The following is a 24,534-nucleotide window of genomic DNA, read 5'->3' on the forward strand; positions in this document are numbered from 1 at the left end:
CATACACGGCAGGTGTGGTCTCTGTAAAAGCTTGGGAACACACTGGAGAGTATGAGTGTTACAGAATGTTTTCTGATGATTAATGCTTTCATACCATATGGCTTATAGAATATTTACTACTTCTTCTTCAAAAGTGCTGCCTTTTCAGCTTAGCTTTGTGCTGGTTTGTCTGAAAATGGGCTAATTTTCTTTGTGCAGTTAGAAACCTCTCTTTCTCATAGCTAGCACAGTCATTATTTGGACTTAGTTTGAGGACAAGAGATAACACCGCAGAACAGTTAATGTTTTTAATTGCTCTGGTCTGAGAGCCAAGGACGTTCTGAGCTCTGCCCACAGGTGTGAGGCATCGAGGAAGATGGGCAGAGATGGAGCAGAGCTTGACTGACATCCAGACTGATCAATAAGCATATGCCATCCCATTAGCATGATGCTTCAGATTTAAGGAGAGTCGGGAGCTTCCAGTCTCTTTCTCTCTGGGGCACTTTCTCTCTTGAGTTGGGAGTGTTCAGTCAGGACATTTAGTTTGGCTTTTGCCGTTTTGCAGAGGCCTCTGGGCCTTTCTGCCATTTTCCTCTCTTTTCTTTCTCTGGATTGGCTTTGGGACCAGGTGCTGTTTCCTGGGCCTGGCTGCTCAGCGTGTTTGTGAGGAATTGCCTTGAGTATCTTTTATTTCTATCATATATATATATATATATATATATATATATATATACTAGTAGTGTATTAGTATTTTGTTATTTTATTAAACTGTATTTATCTTAATACACATTTCTCCTTTCCCTTTTGATTCTCTCCCATGCTGGGGGTGGAGAGGGAGAGGTGAGTGACCAGCTATCGTGGTTGTATTGCTAGCTTGGGTTAAACCCTGACCAGCTTAAAAATAGTGCAATGACCAGGAAGCTAGAGGAATGAACGTTTTAACCATTTTTCACAGAGAGGAAGGTGCTAATTGAAATGCAGAATAGAGTGGTCTTACATTCCAACAACCTTGGTGATAAATTCAATTTTAAATCTTTCAAAATATTACAATTAAAATGCAAATCACTTGGGAAGGAATAACACTACTCTGCCAGATGAGAATTGCTCCAAAATTGTTACAGGGCTGGAGGGTAGCAAGGCACCCTTTAGACTTGGTTTGGAAATCACACCTCTGCGTTGATCTGCTATTGCCCCTTCCTTGGGTGCTGATTTTTTTTATCCAGCTCTGTGCCTGGGACTTGAGTGTCACAGTCCCCTGATGCCTGTGGTGATGCGCAGCAGTACTAGCAATGAGGAAGTTTGTGGAAGTCATTGCTAGAAGTGGATGGTCCCACCTTCTTCTGCCAGCTCAACACATGGATCTGGGTTTTCCATCTCTTGGAGCCCAGCCTCCAAGACTTTTTCTTTAGTTTGCAACACATTTTGCAACCCAGTCCTCCCAGTTGGAGAAATCACCCCTGGGTCTGAACTGCTCGAAGATGCCTGTTACTGACAATTGATTTGGCAGCCAGTGACTGCTGTCACCTCAAGGATGATATAGGGGGGCATCTCTGTAGGGAGCTGCACCTCCTGATGTTCTTGGGGACCCCAGGGCTGTGGAGATGACATGGGGATTTGTGCTGCTGGCTGCAGACAAGGATTTACTTCCTGGGGGACACAGCTGAGCGCCTCTTCGTAAGGAGTGGGCAGCTCCAAGTGAACCCTGAATCAGCAGGAAGGCAAGGATGACAAGCTCAGAGGGCATTTGCAATGCTACCCAAGGCCTTCCTGCTCTGCCCTTGTTACCCCTACTAGCTAACTGAAATGGAAATAAGAGACCACAGGTCTATGAGAAGCAGTTGTAACACTTGCAAATGAAGGTTTGCAACTGCTCTAAAGCACTTCCCAGGCCCTCTGCCCCAGGCAGCTACCCCAGGGAGTGATGTGTCCTTGGGCAGTGGAGGGATGGGGCATCCTGAGGCAGCCAGATCAGACTAACAGGAGCCCATTGCAGCTGAGTGATAGCGGAGTTAACAAGCCAGGAGGCACTAAGAAGATTGACTGAAGAAAGGGGAGAAAAAAAAAAAAAAAGACAATGGAGGCACTTTGTGCCTCTAATGATGGCTGTGATGTGGCAAATGAGGGAAAATTAGCACCAGACAGACAAATGGAAACTCATTTCGAGAGGCACTGAATGAGGCAAAATTGCAAATAGAAGCTCAGGAGATTAATTCGGTAGCAATGAAGCTTTATCTCCCAAGGAATCCAGTGCTCTTTCACACTCCCTTGCTCCCTGTCTGTACCCTCAGAGCACACCTTCCCTGCCCTTTAGTGATCCCTCTTATATAAATACTATAGGCAAGAAAACATTTATTCAGAGCAGGAGGGTGAATGTGCTTTGATGCCCTTCTCCCTCACACCTTTTTAAATCTGTATCTGCAACAAGCAGCTTCTGTCTGCAGCAAAGGTGGGAAGTCATCACTCCTGCAGTGGCCAAAAGCTAACCTTGTGCTCAGCTTCACATGACAGACTGAGAAACTGGGATGGCTTGATCATGGTTAGGGTCAGGGAGGTTTTAGCTTGGGGCATAAGGACAGCAGCTGTGTGAGATGATTTTTGCTTGTATACCAGAGGGAATAGTCCCCTTCCTCAGCCGGCTGGGCAATTTCACTTAATGAATTGCTGAATTCTGTCACTGTCCGTCTCTGAAACACTGGCTATGCTATTGTGTTCTCCTGCTCTGTCTCTGTGACATGTGGTTGTTTTTTAGCCTTGTACCCTTTTGCCCTAGGAGACATAAGCTTGTCAATGGTGGGAAGAGGTGTGTGTCATGGAGAGGGGGCCTGTGCACCACTCTGTGCATCCTTTTGCACCTGGTGTCCACTCCAGGGTCACCCGTGACAGAGGAACAAGACTTGACAGCCACGCCTGTATGTAGAACCTATCAAATAGGAGGGATTCACCCATTTCATATAGTGATGGGACTCTGTGCTTGACAGGTGCCACAGAGGTGAAGAACAGGTATAATATGTGGCATCTATGATAGGACAAGGGGTAATGGTTTTAAACTAAGAAGAGGAGATTCAAGCTGGACATGAGGAAGAAGTTTTGTACAATGACGGTGGTAAAACACTGGCACAGTTTGCCCAGAGAGGTGGTAGATGCCCCATCCCTGGAGACATTCAGGGCCAGGCTGGACGGGGCTCTGAGCAACCTGATCTAGTTGCACATGTCCCTGCTCATCGCAGCGGGGTTGAACTAGATGACCTTTGAAAGTCCCTTCCAACCCAAACTTTTCTATAATTCTATGATCTACTTGGGAGCCTTGAAGCCGTGCTGTCTCCTAATGGCAATCTCGCTCTACAAATTTAGACTGCTGGACAGGCTATTTAACTGAGCTGCTTTCCTACAGGAGAGGCAGCCCTCCAGAAGGGCTGCCTGGGCCGTGACTCCTCTGTGTGCACTCTGTGACTGCAACAGGACCCCTGACCCTGGGCTCACTGGTCCCTCTGATTCTGGTTGAACGCCTACCTTCCAGTGCCAGCAAATGACCGTGGGCAAATCCGTCAGAGGCACAGGCAGTGGGACCCTGCTGAGCGGGGCAGGACTGCGAAGGCTGAGTCTCACACAGGGCTGGAGTGTGCTGGCAGGTACCAGGCTGCTCTAATAATTTCCTTGTAATGAGCAAATTAGCTAAAATTGAAGCCAGTCTCCAGACACTTTATGAACAGATAAAAGAAGTGTGCTGCCTAGGGAGGTGTTTGATGAGTGCTCAGCTCCCGTGTTTTTACTTATTCTCGTGTTTCTCCACTATTCAAGTCTCCTTTCCACCTTTATTGCTGCTAGATAGTAAAGCTCCTTGCAGGTTTAGTGTTTGTCTCTTCCATTTCTGTTTCGAGTGCATGATTCTGTTGAGCAAGCACGAGACATTTGGCCCACATTGACTATTTATGAAGGTGGGAACCTTTTTCCTCAGCTGCTTAGTAACTTAACGGTGGTGTAGAAAGAGGCTTTCTGGAAGTAGCTGTGTGTCTTGCAGGAGCTGGGAGACAGAGAAGGAGGTTGACAGGTGCTGCAGTACCTGATAGTGAGGGAGTGGAGAAGGGAGACAGATCAGGCTGAACTTACTGTAAAGGGTGATTTATCTATTATGCCACCAGAAAGCAGGGGTAAAATGATACCCTTGGGAATTGACAGAACTCTACATGCACCTTGCAGAGGTGCTAAGAAAACACCAGTAAAGAGTGAGGCCCATTAGTATAATTTCCAACAGAAGGGAAGAGCTTTTCAGGGGTGAGTGCAACAAGATCATTGCACCTCTGCTTGTGACGGGCTGGAAGCTCATCCCTCACCACCGTGTGCAGGCAGATGCTCTGCAGTTGCCTGGGTGCCGGCTGTACAGCCTGACTGCGGGTGAGGGCAGCGCTGAAGAGAACAAAGGATTTCTAGCTCAAGCCAGGCTTAGTGGGAGAGGCATTGCAACCTTCCGGTGAGACTGCATACCGTGATTTCTGCAAAACCGGGCAAGTCACGCACATGTAATGGGTCACTGGGACCTGGTCAGGTGGAAACAGAAGATGAGTTTCCCTCCCCAGTCCCTGCCCTTCCAAGCCCAGCCTTTTGTATTTTCTCTCTTTCTATTGCCTGTCTGCTCACATTGCCCTTTACTAGTCCAGAAGATGGGAAAAGAAACACAGCTGACCAAGTGTTCACGAAAGAAATTTGCAGAGGGACACCCGTATGAAATAACACACCGTTGAGAGAATACATTCTCAGGACCCCACACCCAAATACAAGGCTGGTAGCCTGGAAAGGTGTTATCCCTTTCTTATCACCACAAGTATGCTGGAAGGCAAATTCATTGCTTATTGAAAACTGTTCTAGAGCAAAACAAATAGATCAACACTAAAGGACAGGAGCTGAACTGTTTTATGAATGAAGATGCCATTAGCATGTGCTGCAAACAAGATAATGGAATATCAGTTCGAATTTCACTTTACTGTTACTACTAAATTGGAATCCTACACAGAGTTTTAGTTTTCCTAAAAAATTCTCGTCGCTTCTGCTCTTCCCTTCATCTAGTGACAGCTGCACCTGTTAGATTCCAATCTGTCCCATGGCTTATGAAAAAAAATCTTTTATGGAAAAAATATTTTATGGGAACATAAATGCTGCTCCAGCATCAGTGCCTTTCAGACAGAAAATGTTACAGGAGCTGCCTTTGAGGTGAGAAGCCAGGTTAATGAGAGGAAAGGGCAGTCTGGGCAGTCTGCTTCCTTCTTTAGCTGCATGTTGTCAGGATGTGCCATGACATTCTCCTATGGGACAAAAATGGGACAAGGGCAGGACATAGCTGGGAGCATCTGCAGTCAGCCAAGGAAGCACGGGCAGGCACCGTGGATCTTGAGACTGGTTTAGCAAAGGACGGATCACAGGGATCTCGGCCATCATTTAAAAGCACAGCTTTCTCCACCACAAGCAGGACATCAGGGATAGCTGCTGAGGGAGACTGAAGTCTCTGTGGCACGGATGCAGAGCCTCTACACCAGCATGACCTATCAGAGCCAGCCAAGAGAGGAGGAAGTACAACTCTCGGGGTCCATCTCAACTGAGCCAATACCCAAGTGCATTCACCATGAGTGTGTTCTGTTTTTCAACCAGCTGCAGGGCTGAGGCTTTCCGTGAGGACTGCTGAACAAGAGGCAAATCTAATTTTCCCCTCCAGCAGTCTCAACAGCAGCAGAAAGCAGGGCCGATCTGTTTTGAGCAGCACAGGGACACTTTGCTGTGGCTGCCATGGCTCTCTGGCTGCTCTGTCTCCAAACCCTGCAGCAGTAGTGCTGCCGCCCCTGACTCCCCTCTTCATTGACATGGTGCAAAGGGGACACCCCCAGTCACTGACACAGTAGTGCTTTGCCTTCCTTATGCCAAGGCCTCCTAAAATCCTCGTCATTCTCTTTCCCTGTCATACCAGCTACCATGTCACCACATGGCAAAGGCTGCCCAGTTCAGGTGGCCATGGCTGCACTGCTGGCTGAATGACAGTGGCATTTAAACCTGGATACCAAGAGAAGCATGAGGGGTGGCTGACTGTGCTTGTTTGGAAGCAGAGGCCTGTGTCCACGTGCAGTGCCAAGACTCCATCCACAGCTCAGCTGGCACAGAGAGGTTACTGGTGAGCAGCCGAGTGAGCTAAGAAGTTTGTTAGGGAACAGACATCCTTAGCTTATTGAATGGTTTGGTGTACAGCTTCTTACATGGTTTAGAAACTCACTCAGCATAAGTAAGTTTGCTTAGCATAACTTCTGCAAGCTGTAAACCTTTGAAACTTTCTTCATCATAAAGTAAAAGAGGCCTCCAAGTCTTCAAACTGTAGAAGATAAGGAGGGCTGCGTCCCTGGAGATAAGTAAATGAACAGAATTGTGTCTAACAAGACAAAACAGAAGAATGTTTTGGCTACTGTCAATAACTCGTTTTCTTCAGCTGCAGGTGCAAAATAGCAACTGAAGGTCAGAACTATAATTGACGGCCTGTCTGATAAAAATGAAGTGATCCAATGAGGGATGGGAAGATCCCAAACTCTGATTTTGCAGTTGGCCCAGAGTGATGCAAGGCCAGTGGGAGTATAATTGTCCAAGTGTTTTCTATTGAGGGTCCTTCTTCAGGAGGCACCCAGGTCAAGCTGCTCTATGCTGTACCTTTCAAACTGATTATTTATTTTAGAAGAATTTCTGGAATCCTTGCCTGAGTCTCTGCCATGTGAAACCTAGAAAAAAGAAACTTTGTTAACAAAGGTGTTTCTAGTTTAAAATTTGATCTTATGAGTTTAATAAAGATGAGCTAAAAGAAAGCGCACACGTGCAAACTTTTCTGTGATTACAGCAGGCTTATTCAGAGCCATGAGGATGGGAAACACTATTCAGGGAAAGACAGAGGTAGGCAGTGCACTGAGTGGGTACATGCTCTCCTGAGGCATTTCACTTAGCAAAGCGTTCACCTACAGAGGCGGTCCCAAGAAGCCTATTCCTTGCTGGGTGTTTTGCTTACAGAGGATTTCCCCAGAGATCATCCCTGGAGACGCTTTTACCCTTAGAAGACAGATGTCTGCATGGTATGTATTTTTAACAAGACTTAAAGGTATGTTTTATTCCCCTACTCTTCCCTGTAGAATAAATACTTCGGAGCAGAGCAGTTATTGATCTGATCTGCACAAAATCCTGAGAGACAAGCTCAGTTGTGTGCATTGACACAGCCTCTTCTCGCACCCCTGGGCAAGCAGCAAAGCCCTGCCGCACAGCCAGGGGGTAGGTGTTGCAAAATATCTTGAGGGTCTAAGCTTTCACAGCCCTGTGCTGTAACCATCATCCTTTGCATGGTGCTCCAGGGGTTGTGGGGATAACGTTGTACCCAGGAGTACTGACATCTCCCATGTAGAGCATGACAGAAATACCGTGATGCTAAGGCTGGCAGAGTTATGAGGTCTGGAGCCATCACCAGTGATGTGAGACAGTCTTTTCATCTTGGTATTGCTAACACCAAATTTGAATGGCCAGAACCAGCCAGCCATTTGGGCACCCAGATTTTGCTGGAGCATCTTATTTACTTGTGATAGCAACCAAAAGCCAAGTGCCTGTGTAAGCAATGGCCTGCTCGTGCAAAGGCCCTTGAATAAATAAAAAATTGGAAGCTGGAAGATTTGGGAAAATAGTTTCTGACCATTTTACAATTTTCTTGTATTAACAGAGAGGAGAAGTCACATCTCCCATGTGTAAATGTGCCTGGATGGAGAAGTAAACCTGTGTTTGTAAGCTTCCCCCTTGCTTCAGATGAAAACGTGGGTTTGATCATATGTCTCTTTCAGGATACATCTGACACCAGGATTTGCATTTTAAACAAAGAGACACTTCTTGTCATGTGATGGCAAGTACAGTAGAGATGGAAAGGGGTTCCCTGTTTCTGGGCCCTGTGGTCCCCAAGCTCCACAAGAAAGCAACAAACCAGAGAAGCATGACCTTAATGGCCTTAAATGCTTCCAGTCTGTGTAATATTGTGACAGGATCACCATGTGGATTTTGCTAGTGCAGTTTCACGGGTAAGGAAATGACAGCTACAGTGGTGTAAAGCATCCAAGCCTTGTCAGGCTAACAGAGGGAGACGGTAACTACCGAGGGATGAGGGGGAACCTGAATCCTTCTTCCACCTGTGCCCAGTACCTCTGTGAAATCACTGGAGAAGTTCTGTGAGGCACTGTTTGCTGTGGGGCTGATAGAAAACGCACCGATAGAAAGTGAAGGCACGACCATGATCTTTGCAGATGCCCACAGCCTCATTCCAGGAGATCCTTCAGAAAAGTTCTGATGAGCCATGAATGGTGCTCTTTCTTACAAGACATGCACTTTGATACCTCAGAGAATGCTTTCTGTTCTTACCTCAGCAGTATGTTTCCTGACTGTCTCAGTTAAACCAGGTAGTTTGATTCTTTTGGAAGGGCCTGTCTGCTGCTTTATAATTTCACACTTACTGGTGCTTAGATTCTTGATTTGTGCTTTTCCTACAGAGAGACAGTTAATTGCCAGACTCTGGACCTGGCATGTTTAAACTTCTGATCTGACTTGTTTAAAGCTGGGATCATTGAGGTCTTTATCCTGCATGGAAAGAGTGCTAGAAAAAAAGGTGTAGATAACCAAGTCTCACCCTGAGACACTCCCCATGTCTGCTCATGCTGCTGCTGTTTTACAAACTTCTCTCTCTATTCCTGGAAATAAATAAATAACCAGACAACCCAACAGCTCAGATGTAAGCGCTTGAGCTCTTCATCGTGAGTGGTGTTTGGCAGTGGGGTGAAAACATGCAGATTCATTCATAGAGATGCTGTGTGGAGCTGCCATGGAAGAGCCTGTGGGCGTATGATGAATACTTAGTAATTAAGCTGATTCTGGGCATGTTGATTGTAATTTCAGGGAGATGTGGAACATCCTGCAAATACTTACATAAACATCTGATTCCTGGGCCACACACACGTGTTTGTGTGTGTATGGGAGGGAAGGGGAAGCGGCCTGACAACTGTTTTGAGAGTAAGAATAAATAGGTGCTGTTGCATCTGTGACACTGTTCTGGTTTTTAATCTAGCAGGAGGAACCACAGGAATTAGTACATTTATAATCCTGCTTTCTTTCTCTGCCAGACAGAGTGAACAACTCACTAGCATGAAGATTTTGCTCTTTTTGTTCATCCAAATACTAATGTGGAGAGAAGCCACGTGGACTTCGGAGTCACTTACTGAGCACCTCTTGCATTTTCTGCTGTGATAGCACTAGTGCAGGAACAATCTTTTTTCTTGGGGCACTATCCAGGTCCTACTGTAATTCATGCAGTCCTTGATAAAAACTTACTTAGGACTTTAAACTGCAAGCTTTAGGAGCGTGTCTGATGTAAATGATGTTTAAATCTGGAGCAGAATGTTGCTCTTCTCCACACCCCCCCAACATCTCAGAGATATTTGGTTCTGGGACTTTGTTGGGGGCATATCTGTTAGTTAGACTATTTAAGCCCTGGTTTAGTACCTAAAAAGTCCAGAAAATGTCAAACTGGAGAGAAAGAAAACAGGAAAATGGAAATTAGTATGTCTGAGAAGGATCTATTTTTGTATCATGGTGGTATGTGCCACAAGTCCAGTTGCTCTTGTTTTGTGCAAGGTGGGGATGATGCAGATGATGCTCTGAGACCCCACCTGGCCCTGATCTTTTTGGGATACTTCCTACAGCAGAGTGCAATGGCACTATTTATTACACCCTTTCTCCACACTTCCCAGCACTGCCTCATCAAAGCTCTGGACTTTCTCTGTACCCTAGCACAGCATTAGTGCTGAGATAAGGAGGAAACTAATTGCCTCCAGGCAGTTTTTGTCAGCCTGTGCAACTCTTACAGAGTTTCTAGCTTTGCAGATGATGAAGACAGGCAGGGAGACAGACATAGGGGGAGGGTGTGGGGGTGTGCGTGTGTGTGGGGGGGTGGGCAGTAACTTCAGATAGCACTCGCTGCTTAATTGATTTCCTTCTTTCCCGACTGTATTAATCACCTCCCTGTGCATGCTGCCCAGGGCTCATTTCAAGCCATTTTGTGGACCTGATGAGAGGGACCGGGAGTGGATCTCTTCCCAGCATCCTCTGGTCAGAGCCACAGGTCCCTTTATCTGTCTCCCTGGCTCCACAGCAGTGTACTTTCCACCAAGTCCCTCTTCGATGCTCTCTAATGCAGGAGGAGGTGAGCATGAAATGGACTGCTAAAACCCATGAATATTTCAGAGGAAAAAGTCAAGGGACTCCATTAAATTCTCTTCAGTCTCTGCAAATGGAGCTGGGGGGCGGGTGTGCTGGTTAATGAGGAATTCCAGTGCTATTCAGGCAATGTCAGGAATGCACCTAGCAACTTCCAGGCTGGTGTGACTGCATGATGCTATCTAAAGCTTTGCTTGTGGACCATCCCTGTAGAGCCACCCTGCTATCCTCTTCCCCAGACAAGCCCAAACAACTCTGCCATCAGCTGTGCCTTCTGCTGCCGCAGCCTATCCCTACATACCTACCTAATATTTACCACTCAGCTTACCCCAATTGTCCTCAGAGGTATCTCTTTCCTACTACCACACTGACAGCATGCCAGACTCCACCTGATATGCCCAGCAGACCTTTGGCTGTTTTTTAACCCAACGCCCTCCTATAGTAGCCTGTCACCAACTGGCACACTGTTTACCAGCATCCCTCCCAGCTCACCTACCATCTTCAGCCAGCCCCTTAACCAAGCCTTCATCCTCATCACAGACTCCTCAAGACATCTTTTACCCCCCATATCCCCCCATCAGCAAACAGCTAGAGCAGCGGCAGCTTTCAGAGCAACAGCCAGACAGAGCCTGACAGCCCCATATGTTTCAGCAGAGACAGTTCCTCCCTCTAATGGGCCCAGAGGAGCACGGCTTTCAAAGGATTCAGCATGGAAGTGACAGGCTGGAAAGGCTTATTAATGGGTTCTCTGCCGGCGAGGGGCTGGGAGGCAGAGAGTGCCAACAGCCCCGCAGCCCCGGCATGGGGAGGCAGAGCCAGCCCTCCCCAGCTGCCAGCGTCCCACATTCTGGTGCTCCACAGTGGTGAGTGAGCCTTCCTCTCCCTTCTCTCAGACATGAGACATGGTGGTGATGCCCCCAGGGTCTTAAGCTTTTTCCTAGGGACTAGTCAGCATGCAAGGTTTTTTAAATCTGTGTACCCTTCATCGCACTTCGCACTTTGCTCTTCTAGCCCTGACTCCCAAATATGCCCTGTGGGATGTCTGGTGCAAGGCTTGGCTGTCATGAGTGGAGAGGAGCCTGGGGATGGCAACCCATGGCTGTAGGTCTCCTCTGTCTTTGCTACTGAGAAGTGGTGGGGTCAGGAAGCCGAAATATCAGTTCTCAGAAACCGCTCACCCCTTTGCTAGTGCAGGCATGGCACATGAATTGTCTTCTGGTCTTTAAGTGTCTTCTAAAGAAGATGACCCATCACCACTCACAGGGCTGCTCCTCATGGATTTCTTCTCCTTGGTTTCTAGGAACATTGGTCCTTCATATCCAAAGCCACCACTGTCTCCTTTGTTAGATGTCAGCCTCCCCTTAGGCCACCATTAAATCTGTCAGTTTCTTAGTTTTTGCTGTGTTGTTCTTAAATCACTCAGGTCCACCTCAAAATTAAAGACACCCAGGAAGGAAAGCCTCAAGCCCCAGGCAAACACAAGGAAGAAGAATCTGCCCCACAGCACCTGCAGTAAAATCGTCCCTCCAGTTATTCATGAGCTGCTGCACAGGCAGGAGTCAATTGAGACTCATCAAAATTTAAACCACCGACTGACTGTGCTTAGATAGAGGGCCAAGGATGGGCACACTTGGTGTAGAGGGCGAAAATTGAACCTACTCCGTTAGACCTCTTCTCTAATGAGACAAACTGTTTTCCCTTCTCTGGGTCAGAGTCCTTAGGATAGCCACAAAACCTTTCAGAAGATGACTGTCTCCAGACAGAAAAAAGGGCCTAATCATGGGCTCAGTAGAGAGACATCTCAGCAGCATCTTTCAGTTCACCCTAATTAACCCTTCACTGTTACCCAGCCAGTGATGACCTGTGTCATTCTTCCTCTCTCCTGACGCAGATAATGAGTCTTATGGCTCTCTCTCTTGTCTTAGCATCCACCCATTGCTCCCAAAATGCTAATTACATTTTACTCATAACTGGCTTAATCAACAACTGCCATAATTAAAGTGCAAAGCAGTGCCTTTCTACCTGTACCCAGCTTGTAGTTTGGGTTGTAGGCTGATGCATTTGCAGAGATTGAAGTTCCCCAAGCCCGTTTCTGCAGCTATGGGAGTCTGTCTTACACAAGCTACCACCTCTCTGCATCCCTGCCTCTCAGATACAGAGTCAGTGGTGCTCCTCTGAGAGAAATGGGCTTTCACTTCCTTACCTCTCTTATTATCCATGTTCACTGTTCCATGTCAAGCTAAATGAAAGTTATTTACTCTTTAATAAACAAAAGTGGACCTACATTGAGAAAAAATATTTTCGTTTTTAATAAACAAAAATGATTTTAGGTACAGAAGTGTGTGATTTTCTTTGGCTTTTTCTGCTCAACTTCAGAGGGCAGCAGCCCCTGTCAGTCTGGGTGCCAGCTCTGCATACAATGGTAAAACATGGCAAAGTGTAGCAGATTAGGAGATTGTAAATGTATATTACAGGGTACTTCATGCTGCCTGCAGGGTAAAGCATAGCAGACTTAGAAATCTGAATGATAGTATGAGAAACATTGGTCTTTTGCCGGTGACCTCAGCAGATCAATGAAGATGGCAAGTCTGCCATTGGCTTTGTCAAAAACTATGAAAACCCAAAGCTCCTGTTGTGGTTTCCCCAAGAAGAGGTCTCACCCAACCTCTTGTGGGCTAAGCCGGGGACCACCACAGGAATCAAAAACACGTCACTCACATCTGAGAGAAGCTGGGGAAAGCCTGTCAGTGCAGTCCATGACTGTAAAGAGCAATCTGAAGGGAGTTCACCTGGGCAGAGCAGCAATTGGAGGGTGAACACTCAAGGTGAGTCACAGGTTATTTTTTGATGATTTGGGCAGAAAGTTTATTTCCAGATCACAGTGGCAAGAGCAGGATGCTGGAAATCACACACAAAGAGCTTTGTGTGCCTTGTTAGAAAGTCTCTGGTGGAGATTTACATTAAGCTGTTTCAGCTGACACATGCGCCAAGTGTGCCAGCCTCCTGCGCCCCTCTCGTGTAGAAGATAAAAGAGTGCAAGGCAGCCTTGCTAGCCCAAGGCAACCACTTACTTGGAGGGAAGCTCTTGGCTGCCCCTTTACAGGTATTTTGCCCCACTGAAGCAAAGCAAATCTGCCAGGGTTGAGCCCTGCAATCTAATGATGTGGCTAATTGAAACTACTTGATTTTGAATGCTAAATATGTGTTTGCACACAAGCTGGAGTCCACGCCTTTTTTGGAGAAGCCATGGGGCAACCGATGATTACATGCAAGAATACAGACATCTAATTGCGTCATTTTCATTTGTAAATTGGCACTTTATGTAGAACCCGTGTGAGGTGCTGAGGTCTGCTCTCTTTCCCAGGCAGCTCCTTGGAGCCTCATCAGGAATTTTCCTGGGCCCTTGCTAAGCCAGCTGCTGTATTTCAGAGATGAGTTGCAAGTGATTTCTAAATGGTGGTTGCAAAGCTTCCTGGGATGAATAGATGTGATAAAAATGCTTGATTTCAGCTCTGCTCTTGAGCTGCTGACAGATACAACACAGCATGAAGTCAGCAGTGTAGCACAGCTTGGGCGGCAATTGCTGCTCTGCTCATATTTCCTTCCACTTGGCTCAAAGTTGATGCTGAGGGAAAGAATTTGGTGGGACCTCTTAGGTGCTGAAATATATATTCATATCTCAAAAACTTCTGGACTTTCCCAGTGAACTACTGAAGCTTTAAATCTGATGACTGATACCTTTTAGATATGCTTGCACAAGATTGCCTGGTTGTCTGAAAAAAAATTATTCCATTTTGTACTCACTTTTCCATAAACATGCTGAGTGCTTTACTGCATGGTGACCGACATCACCCTTTCTGCACCCAAGCAGGTGTACTACTCGGAACACCCCAGCCCCAGCATTTTGCCATGGATATTTTGCAGACATGTGGTGCCAGGGCACAGTTTTCCTCAGTTCAGCCTGGTTTCAGGCTAGACAGCCACATGCCAGCTTTTCCTGGCTCAAGAGTCTCTACAGCAATGTCTGTTACTTATTATATAAATACTCACTAATTTCACACGGAGAGACCACATCTTCCACCAGGCCTGTATCTTCTACCTCAATAGATATTTAACAACAGTAAAAACATAGCAGGCCTTTTACTTCACCCTTTCATTTTACCATAGCTTTTTACCCAGACAGAATAAGTAGAAAGTATTTCTTTCTGCAGTAATAGGACTCATAAGTAGAAAGTATTTCTTTCCACGGTAATAGGACTTGTCTGAGAAGGTCAAGGGAGAATGGAATGAGATTTTTCATAAAAGCATTGAAATCCTATACCAGGGTGAAATTTCTATTCCAGAAGCAAATAATTGCACACAACTACATATATCTATAAGTGAGAGACTTTATTTGAACCAATTTTTCAAATACAGACATCTGTATTATTCTCACTTCTCGGGAATGTTTTCTGCTCATTTTTGAAGCTTGCAACCTTAGGACAATATTCAGGACATATGTGTACATTAGATCTTTGCAGATGGACACATTCATAATGCACAAGTACAATGAGTGAGAGACTCTTTCCAGATCCTCACACAAGAGCATCGGAAATGGGCCGCTCTAATTGTCAAGTTCTGCTCTTATTAGCTTCCAGACACGTCACAGTTCTTGATACTCTCTAGGCTGTAGCCGCCTTCTTCAGGCCCCAATTTACTACCATGTTACTTCAGCTGTATGCCAGTGTAACTCCTCAAAATAGGGCTTAGGTGATGCACAGGGATGTGTTTTGTTCATTGGGAACAGGAATGAGCAGAAAAAACAAGCTATTGGATGAACAGTTCACCTAGGATTTTCTTTTGTGAGAGTAGTCTAGGTCTCAGGCTGGGATTTATTTTTTGGAAGTGACCAGTGGTTCTGGGTGTGTAATAAATGAATCTTGATGGTCAGAGTATAGAGGGGACCAGTGGATTGGATCCCAGCAAGATGTCTCTCAAGTTGGGCACTCCAGACATGAGCCACTGAGGTCACTAGCCTGTTCTGCAAATCTCAACCTTCGCCTCTTCTTCCAAGTATTGCTCAACAGAGGAATGTAGTAATAAAGCATTGTAAGTAAGAATGCAGGCTCGCACATGACCTGAGATCAACACCCTGAAAAATGGATAGAGGGTAGTGCTTTCAGGACCACCTAAATGACTCATGGTCTTCAGTTCCATTTTGGAAAATGACTGCAGAATTTTAGGCCTGAGACCCCAAATTCGACGCAGAGGGGAGTTTGGACTTCCTTCAGCGTCTGGGCCTTAGGAGCTTATGTCTCTTTGAAAGCCAGTGAATTGTGTGCTCTCAAGTGCCCATGTCACTTAGGTTATTCTGAAAACTGTACCCTATATACATATGGGTAGATAAGGGGCAGACTTTCACAGGCACAAGTGGCAGTTAGACATGTAACTCCCATTGATTTTTTTTCCCCCTCGGGGACCTGGAAAATCCCCCCCCCGAGGAGTTGAATCCTCCTCTCGCATTATTTTCACACCAGATTAACACCACTGGTTCCAGTGGAGTGACTCCTGAGTTACCCCAGTGTGAGCGAGAGGAGAACCAGTCCTGAGGTGCTCTAAATATCCAGTGAAAGTGCTATTGTGGCAATGTGGAAAAGCAGGGAATCTAAGCACAGGCCTGGAAGAGGACTCTCACCACCACTCCCCACGTCGCTGAGCTGCAGGTGACCACCGAACGGACTTCTGAGCCAAGAGGGGCCACAAAAACATTCATTCAGGCCCTTCCCTCCACCTCTGCAAACCACAGCTGCTCTCCTTCCTTCCTAAGACACCTGTGACAAACACCAGTACAAAAAGTCTCACATGCTAGTTTGCCATTCAGAGACCACAGATAAAAAGAAAATCTCCTGTGGGAAGTTTGGTATGAACACCCTCTTTCTTGTTTTCTTTCTTTCTAACCCTCTCTCCTCCAGTCATGGCCATTTCATTCATTTAGAGTGACATGGTCCCAAAGCAATGGTGTTTACATTGTCACCATAGGTGAGCTACTTCTCGCTAAGGCCTCTCATGGGGCTGCATTAGGGTTTGGGGTTGGAAAACACCGGGTCTGAAGGGATCTCAGCAGGATGCCCTTCCCCTCCCTTTGGAGTGTGGCTCATGGTGGAGCTTCTTGGCTGATGCAACTATTGCAAGGGTTGTGGGCGTTCATATGCTATCAATGTGGATAGTCTGTGGATGCCACAAGCATTGCAAAGCAAGTCCAAATTCACGTGAATGATCTGCTGCATTGATGGAGGTATTAGGTTGGGGTTTTTATACTTTTCCAAGGCTTAGTCTAGATGAGGTGAAATGTCAAGATCTGGCCTACAGCTGGTACAAGCATTCAGTATAGGTGTGGATCACTAGCATATCTTACTACAGAGGCATGGAAAAAGCCCCTCTTGGACTCTGAATTTCCACAGCACTGTACATGAGGTCAGGCACCATATTCCCAGTGTGAGTCATCCTAACATGACCTTTCCTCTTCATATATAGGGCAACCACAGACACCTCCTGGCAAAGCTATATCCTCTTCAGGGAGAGAGGATTAGATATATAGTCCCTGGGGAATTCATGTTGACTGTTGCATCAGGAGTAGTGGAAAAGCTCCAACTACTCTGCTGGGCACTCTTTGCTACACTCTTTACTCCTGGGACCTCCTGCCTCTTGTGCTGCTCTCAGCTCACTTGAAATCCTGCTAGAGAAATCATTCCCCAAATACCCTCGTTCTCCTTCCAGTTTCCACCCTATTCTACATCCTTTATACTGTTTCCTTTCAGCCTTTTAAAATCTGGCTGAAGAGGCAACTTAAGGAAATCCAAATGCTTTTCTCTGCTTTCTTCCTGTACCCTGAAGACAGCCCAGCTTCCTATACAAATCTTGTGTATTACACATCAAACCACTGCCTGCTCAAGACAGGGTTTTTCTGTGTGCGCTCTCTCACGCTCTCTTTGCCCTGACTCTCTGGCAGGATCAGGACACAGTACAATAAGAAAGATAGGGGGTGCTTGGTTACAGCTTGTAATTTTAAACTGGAACCAAGGGAGAGGAATTAGTATTTAAATTACTTAGGTTTGCAGTTGGTAACCACATACCCCATTCTCTTTGTGGGGGAAAAGAACCAAAACACAAACCCCAACCCTTTGTTCTCTAAGCAACACGGCAAAGTGTGTTTTACAAACGGTGACAAAACACACGTGATGCCCCAACCATCAGCCAAGGGGGAGGCACTATGCGAAATATAAAGATAAAACATCCCTGGGGAGAGAAAAAAGTTTCTGTTTTTTGAGGAGGGAGGAAGGCCTATGTCCAGACATGAGGCAGTTTTATTTTCCTTATAAAGTTAAAAATAGTAATAGTAAAGTGGAGGCAAGTTGAAAAGTTTGGAGTCTGAAGTCAGAAAAGCAGGGAGACCATGCGGACTTTGCAGAAACAGGCAAGACAGTCCTTAAAACTCTTGTAAATGGTCATGACAGGAGATGAGGCTAGACATACACCGTGCTCTCTTCTTCCTGCCTCCTGTCAAACACCTCTCCCACAAATTCTGAGCGCTGAACCTCAGTTCTCTCGACTCGGTACTAGAGACACGGGGCACCTGCAATGTCTGATCTGGGCTGGGCACCTGGTGTGCTACAAACAGCAAACATACTCTGCACCTCTCCTTCCTACGCCTCGGCCCCCTGTGTCCATCAGAGCGCTCTCCCTCCCCAAACATCATCCACCCTCCTGCTGCTTCCATGGCAGAAACGGGAAGGGTGGTGAGACCTGACATACGGTCCAAGCAATGCCTGATGTCCGCGCTACATCTGCTGAATTGAGGTCAGGCTGGAAGGTGTCTCAGGGTTTACCACCCATCATGACATGGGAATATTAGCATATATATCGTTTATGAAGTATGACACAATACCTATCTGTCAGTCAGCCCATCTTTCTATCTATTTAGTCTGTCTAATCTACTTTAGCTAGCTACGTTTCACTATCTCTATCAATCGTCTATTGCTCCATATTACCTAATTTCTTCCTGTCTCTCTCTCATCTTTTTCACTCTAGTCTTTCTTACTCTAGCTATACTCCCCTCTCTCTCCCTATCATCCATCTCTCCACTCAGAAATCTTTTCCCCCTCTTCTCTCTAATCCCTGTTTTAAAAAAAACTCTGTTCAATCTCTCTCCCACTCTCTCTTTCCCTCTCTTTTTTAAAATCCTCCCACTCTTTCTCTCTCCTATTTCTACACAATGCCAGGAAGCACATGGACATGAATCCTGACGCATTTGGATGGCACTTCCAGTGAGCGCGGTCTACGTTCAAACCGATCATCTCTGAGGAGACACCGTTCATCTTTTCTCCCTATTTCCAACAAAGAGATGGAGGAGAACAAAGGAGAAGGGCAAGGGAGGGCCAGCCAACCCTCCGAAGGCTGTGGGGCTGACAGTTCAAGCGTCAGCCACCAAGGGACATCGGGGCTGTCAGCAGACCCATCTTTGTGGGATTACTGCTGTGAGGCCAATTGAATTGTGGCCCTGCAGTGCCGTACAGCAATCCTGCAGGCTACGCTGGCTGCCGTTGCCAATGCAGCCAGGAAACCATACACAAGCTGGGGGGAAAGCACATGATAATAATCACGGCAGTGAAACAGCAATAACTAGGCTTTCATGAAAGCCCAGTTGTGAATACATTTTAACTGTCCACTCTTGCAGCTCATAAACAGAGCAGCAGGCCCCAACGCTGTTCAGACTCAGGCCTGGATGTCCGTCAGTCATCCACTGGGACAGGGCTGGGTCTAGTGGGCATGTGGTTGGCACATACCAGGGAATACCCTGCACCCCATGGTAATGGAGATTGATGGGGTGGTGCTCTGCCCACAGCACTAAGCCTGAACCAGGAGTTTAGCTGGCTGTGGGGGACAGCCATAAGTGACAGCTAAAAGCCTTGACCCTTGTTAGAGATGTGTGAACTAACATGCATTTCACCAGGGAGCAGGATTGAGATATTCCTCAAAGTGCTCTCAACTGGCTGTTATGCTACCAGACCCTGTCATCCCCGTGTGCCTATTTGCTCAATGTATTGGCCCAATTTATTTTGCCAAACAGAACGTTTTTGAAGGGCCACACTACATTACTCAACAACTTGTCCAACCCCAGCCGGGTGTGGTGAGCATCACCCTGCTGATGGGGGAGCCCAGGCCCAAGAACCCTGTCCCATCCTGGCCCTCGGTGCTGCAGGGGCTGGACCTTCAGCATGGACCAAAGCTGGTCCCTCTGCTGGGACCCAAGGGGGCTGCCTGGGCTCATACCTCCAAGGTCACCATGCTTCTCTGAATCCGGGCCTAGAGGTCTCCAAGAGGGCCGCTTATTTTGTTCTTTTCTAAAGCTGCTTTTGCCGCTTTCATTATTTATGTCAGTGCTAACGCCTCACTCAAAATCCAAGCCTGCTTCCCTTACAGCTTCCCTCAGCAGTGCCAGGGAGAGTGGCTGGTCACTGACTGGTGGCCAAGGAGGACAGCAGAGCCACGCAAGAAGTGGCCCACCAAAGACCGCAGGCCAGCAGGATGTACGGCAGCATAGAAATGCGACACGGTGGTATTAATGATCATTATTCTCATTTATTATAATTATTGTTCAGTTTGAAAAAGGAGCCTGGAGCCAAGCATTACGCTAATTGGCACATTTTTTTTAGTTTTTGTTTTAGTTCTGAAAACAAGCTGGGGTTCGGTATGATTTTTCTTTTCATTAGTTTGTTTGGTTTGGTCTTTTTTCTTTTTTTTTTTTTTCTTTCGTTCATTCCATCACATTGAAAAAGGAAGAAAAGGACTTTTTTTTTTTCCTCTTTTGTTTTAACTCACTCGGTAAGTCTGGACTCCTCGGATGAACGTAACATTGCACACACACACACTTGGAGAGGAGAGAGAGGGGAGAGAGAGAGAGAGAGAGAGAGCGCGCTCGCGGTGGGCAGACAGACACACGCACGCGCCAGGTCAAAGAACTCTGATACAGTGCAAGAATTTTCCCAAAATGATTGGATCATCATTACCAAAAAACTCGCCATAACAACACCAAGAAACAAAGAAATGTTTAAGCCACACTGTTTGACTGGGATTTTTCCTGCTTTTTTTTTTTTTTTTTTTTTTCCTTTAAATGTTTGCCACACAGAGAGAAAAAGGGTTTAAGTGGGAATGGGAGAGGGATGGACAGGCTCACAGATGTGAGCAGGAAGAGGGGAGATTGAGATTGGGGTGGGAAGGAAGGATAGAGGATAGGGGGAGGGAGGGAGGGGCAATGGGGAGTCATTTCTTAATGTTCAGGCATTTTCTTGGTCCGCCTTGCTCTCTTCTTCTTTCACCTCTTCCTGCTGGGCACTTTCAGTAGGTTTGGTTTCTTCTACAGCATCTAGTGGGGAAAGAGATGGTCCAGGGTTAGTCAGCCATTTATCTAGAGCATCCTCCACATACACACAGCCATCACACGATGGACTGCATGGCTTCAGGCTTCTCTCTCCCCAGAGTGACCCAGGTCTCAAAGTCCCTGGCACTTCTGCAGCATGGAAAGAACATGCCAGGGTTCAGCCCAGCAGACAAGTGTGTAGCTCTCATGGAACACCTCCAGCCTTGCCAGAAAGCACATGCAACTGGAAGGAGCTGGCTAGCGCGCTGCTGATGTGACAGGCAACTGTCATTCATTTAATCAGGTGCACTGATCAGACTCTGGGCTTACCACCTAGATGAGACTCCTGTATTACCCTTTTACTGAACCCAATGACTGTGCCAACCATTGTTGAATTGTTGCCCCCTAATTAGTTCTACAGATTCTTCCAACTGCGTCTCAAAGAGGTCAAGAAGAGAAAATTCCACATGCACTTGAAGCTTGCAAGACCCAGAGGGAAAAACATTATAACTTGTAACTCAGACTTCTCTTAGACAGAACAGAGATCTAGAGAGATGTCTCTAAGCCTTCAAGAACAGGAGCCTTCAGCTGGGACATTGTCACATCCCTCCAGTTTTCTAGGCTTTCCTTTCAAAGGTAGAGCTGCCCCAGGGGCAAACAATGAGTGTAACTGGAGGCTGGGTCTGCCTGTCAACCAGACACCTTGTTCTGACACACCATTCACACAAGAAATCAAAATGAATGCCAGGAGCAATCCCACAAAAATGAACTAGACAGGAGATCAGAACTGAGGAGAAGGCAGAGGCAGCCAGGAGGGACAAGGTAAATGAAAGGAGCACCCCTCAAACTGGAGTGATCTTGCTGGATTAATCCACCCTGAGATAACAAGCCCCTCTCATTGCAGCAGGACAAATTTAATTGTCTCTGAGTTCCTGCTGACCAGATCTCATCATCTCTAGATCATGGTACACTAACATGTTCCTGGGCCTCTTTCAGAGGTCCTGCTAAGGTCTGTGCACCATGTGGACTGCTTTTTAGAGGTGAAGGTGATGGTTCACCCAGGGCTGCAGGTCTCTAAAGTGGAAGAATGCACAAGGGTCTTTTAGTGCACTGTAGTGATCACTCTGCTCCTTTCCCATCTCTCCCCATTCCTCACTGACTTCCCCCGCGCCCCCCCCCCCCCGGCCCCGGACACATACTCACAGACCATGGAGAGGCCAAGCAAGGAGTATCACCCCAGATTTGGGATAAAGAACAGGGAAGACATGCTGAGCTGAGTGGTGTGGGACAGACCAGAAGATTGGTATGTCACATACCTCAGTGCTGGCACTTGACGTACCTCCATAGATAGCATCACTGTGTCTCTGGTGGTCATTCACAGAGGACTGTGGAGTCCCTTTAAACTGGACGGTTCCTGGTTTCTCTGATGGGCTATCAGATTGCATTACACAAGCAAATAAAATGGGCCAGGGACTGCTCTCTGGCCCTGAGGCCAGCTGGCACCACATAGCTCATGTCCATATGGCTAAAATCTCTCTCTCTCCAGAGCAGGGTGGCTGTGTCTGGGAGCTGTCTGGGGAAAAGCTAGTTGGCTTATTAAAAAAACCACACCCTGGCCCATGCTGTCATCTTAACAATACAGAGATTCACATGCCAATATTTAGTTTGTGAGGACCAGCATCCTCATACCCAGGTTTAGCATTAGTGAGAATGCTAATCAGGATGTGAACCTTTCTTAACTGACACCATTAATGCATATTGGCCTGGTCCATTCAATGCCATCAGATGGCAGACTTGTATTTGCTTCCAACACTGACAGTAGGTGCTGCATTCTCACTTCCCTCTCCCCCTCAGCTATTTAGCCTCTTTTTTAGATTACTTCCTACCCACCATTTCCATATGGATCATCTTTAACTTGTGTGCAACTTCCCATCCTCAATCATCTTCATTAAAGGCTCTGCTTCTGGACCTTCAAATACTTTTTGTCTTAGTAAACTCTGACTGCTGCTTTTCCAAAAGGAAAAAGTCTGTGGGAATAACCAACCCCATGGCTCAGTGCCACAGCCTGAACCCCGGCACCTGCAAAGCTCCTGTCAGCAAAAACATCTGTGGACTTGTTTTCCCTGGACACTGAACAGCTAAATAAGTACTCCTTCTATATATGGTACAGCCACAGTAATGAACTAAAGACAAAATAGGCTACTGATTAAAATATGATGCAAGTATTATCGGAAGGCAAAGCAGGCCAGCTTGCCCTAGTTTTGTTAATTTTCCTGAAAGACTTGATCACACTCCACTGGGGAGGGAGAGGAGTCCTTTTAATCCTGCTCTTCTCCAAGGCGTTCACAGCAGAAGACACACTGAATTATGGACCCAAAAGCAGAATCCCAATGAACAACCATCTACCCCTAAATTTAAGCCGAAAGACTATCGTTAGCCATCAGCAACGATGCTTTGCTCTAAGGCTCTGATAGATCCTATGAAGGCAGAAGTTCTGTTTTGTCTGCATGTAAATGCAAGATGAATGAAAGAGCAACAAATGGTAGGCAATGCTTCCTGAACACAAGCCCTGATGCTATATTGCATTATGTTTAAAACTTTTTGTGCCTTCCTGCCAAAAATACGCAGAGATTTTAGATGGCAGTCCCCACAGCATCCTCAGGACAGCACAAAATGCAGCAAGCACAGGGACAGACCCTGGGAGGCCCTGCATACCTGTTGTGATACTGAGTGCCTTGGCCAAGACATATCAGATGCCCCCGTTACATCGGCAGCTGAAAGTGGGGTCCAGCTCCTACAGTGGTAGGCTCTTGACAATTGTCCTAGTGAGATGGGCAGGAAATCTGGTTGCACTCAAAGTGGGGGGGCTGACAACTCTGGTGACACAGGGTAGCTCACAATGTTTCTTGTGATGTTCTTGTCCTTAGGATAAACAGGCAGGTTGAAACACAATTTTCTGTCGTGTTTTGTTCCCTCTTGGCTCACCACAGTGGCAAATCTAATTTCCAGGGAGAGCCTGTGGCACCCAGAGATCCCTGTCTGGCAGAGGAATTGCACAGGGGTGCCTCGCTGCCCACGTTGCTCATCTCTGGGGAGCAGTTAATCATAGGCAGGTGACTCTGATGAAGCAGCCCAGAGACTGCACTGATTTCTGCCATGGCTGAAATAGCCTGGACTGAGTCTGAGGTCATGGAGCAGCAGAAAGGATTCAAAGTCAGTTCACCACATATTCAGGTCAACAGAGAGGAATCATACAAACCAAATGCTGGACATGGCAAACTAGAGCAGATTTTCCTGGCTGTGTATGTCCTAAGTATAAACAAGAGGTCTACATTTTTGAATAAGAATTATCACAGAAAATTCAGCCAACCACTCTCCCTCCTTTTTCTTGCATAGTATTGAAGCAATAAGTGGAAATACCCTATGCACTGTTACACCCTGCTAAGCTATGTCTTTTTTTGTAATAGCTTTAGCAGGATTTCATTGATCTTTGAGATGAGGTAAAAGAAGCAACCTGGTGTTATACAGTAATGAAATTTAGCAAGAAGTAATATCACAAAGGATAAAAAATTCAGCACAAAAAATAAAGTTCAAGCTGTGGCACTGCTAAACCACAGCAGTGAAAAGAACAGGATTCTCTCTGTGCAATGGGAGCAAAGTAGCACAAACCTACTGACATCAGGGCTAGTTAATAGCAGTTTCTGATTCACAAAGGAGAGGCGAGACAGTTTATCTGACTCACCCTTCACCAGTTTGTTTGATGCAGGTTATTTCTGCCGCATGTTCTCTGGGGTTTTCTCCAGCCTAGTTTTCTGTGTTCCTCCTTTGGGAGGTCAAGGTATCCCCGGAGAGATAAGTAGATAGCTATCCTCAGGATTTCATACATCAGACAGGATATTTCT

At 46.5% G+C, this 24,534-nt stretch overlaps 1 protein-coding gene across 1 annotated transcript in view; it reads right to left on the reverse strand.

Annotated features, from left to right (window-relative positions):
• Positions 1 to 20,549: 20,549 nt before the first annotated feature.
• The window catches only part of GAP43 (growth associated protein 43), a gene marked incomplete at both ends in the record, with an annotated part of 57,388 nt that continues 53,403 nt past the window's right edge, over positions 20,550 to 24,534 (reverse strand). Inside the window, one exon of the mRNA XM_080355394.1 lies at positions 20,550 to 20,638. Within this exon, the coding sequence (XP_080211520.1) occupies positions 20,550 to 20,638 (89 nt within the window). The remainder of the gene's footprint in view (positions 20,639 to 24,534) is intronic.

Source organism: Nesoenas mayeri, assembly GCF_963082525.1.
Source record: "Nesoenas mayeri genome assembly, chromosome: 1".
Lineage (NCBI taxonomy): Eukaryota > Metazoa > Chordata > Aves > Columbiformes > Columbidae > Nesoenas > Nesoenas mayeri.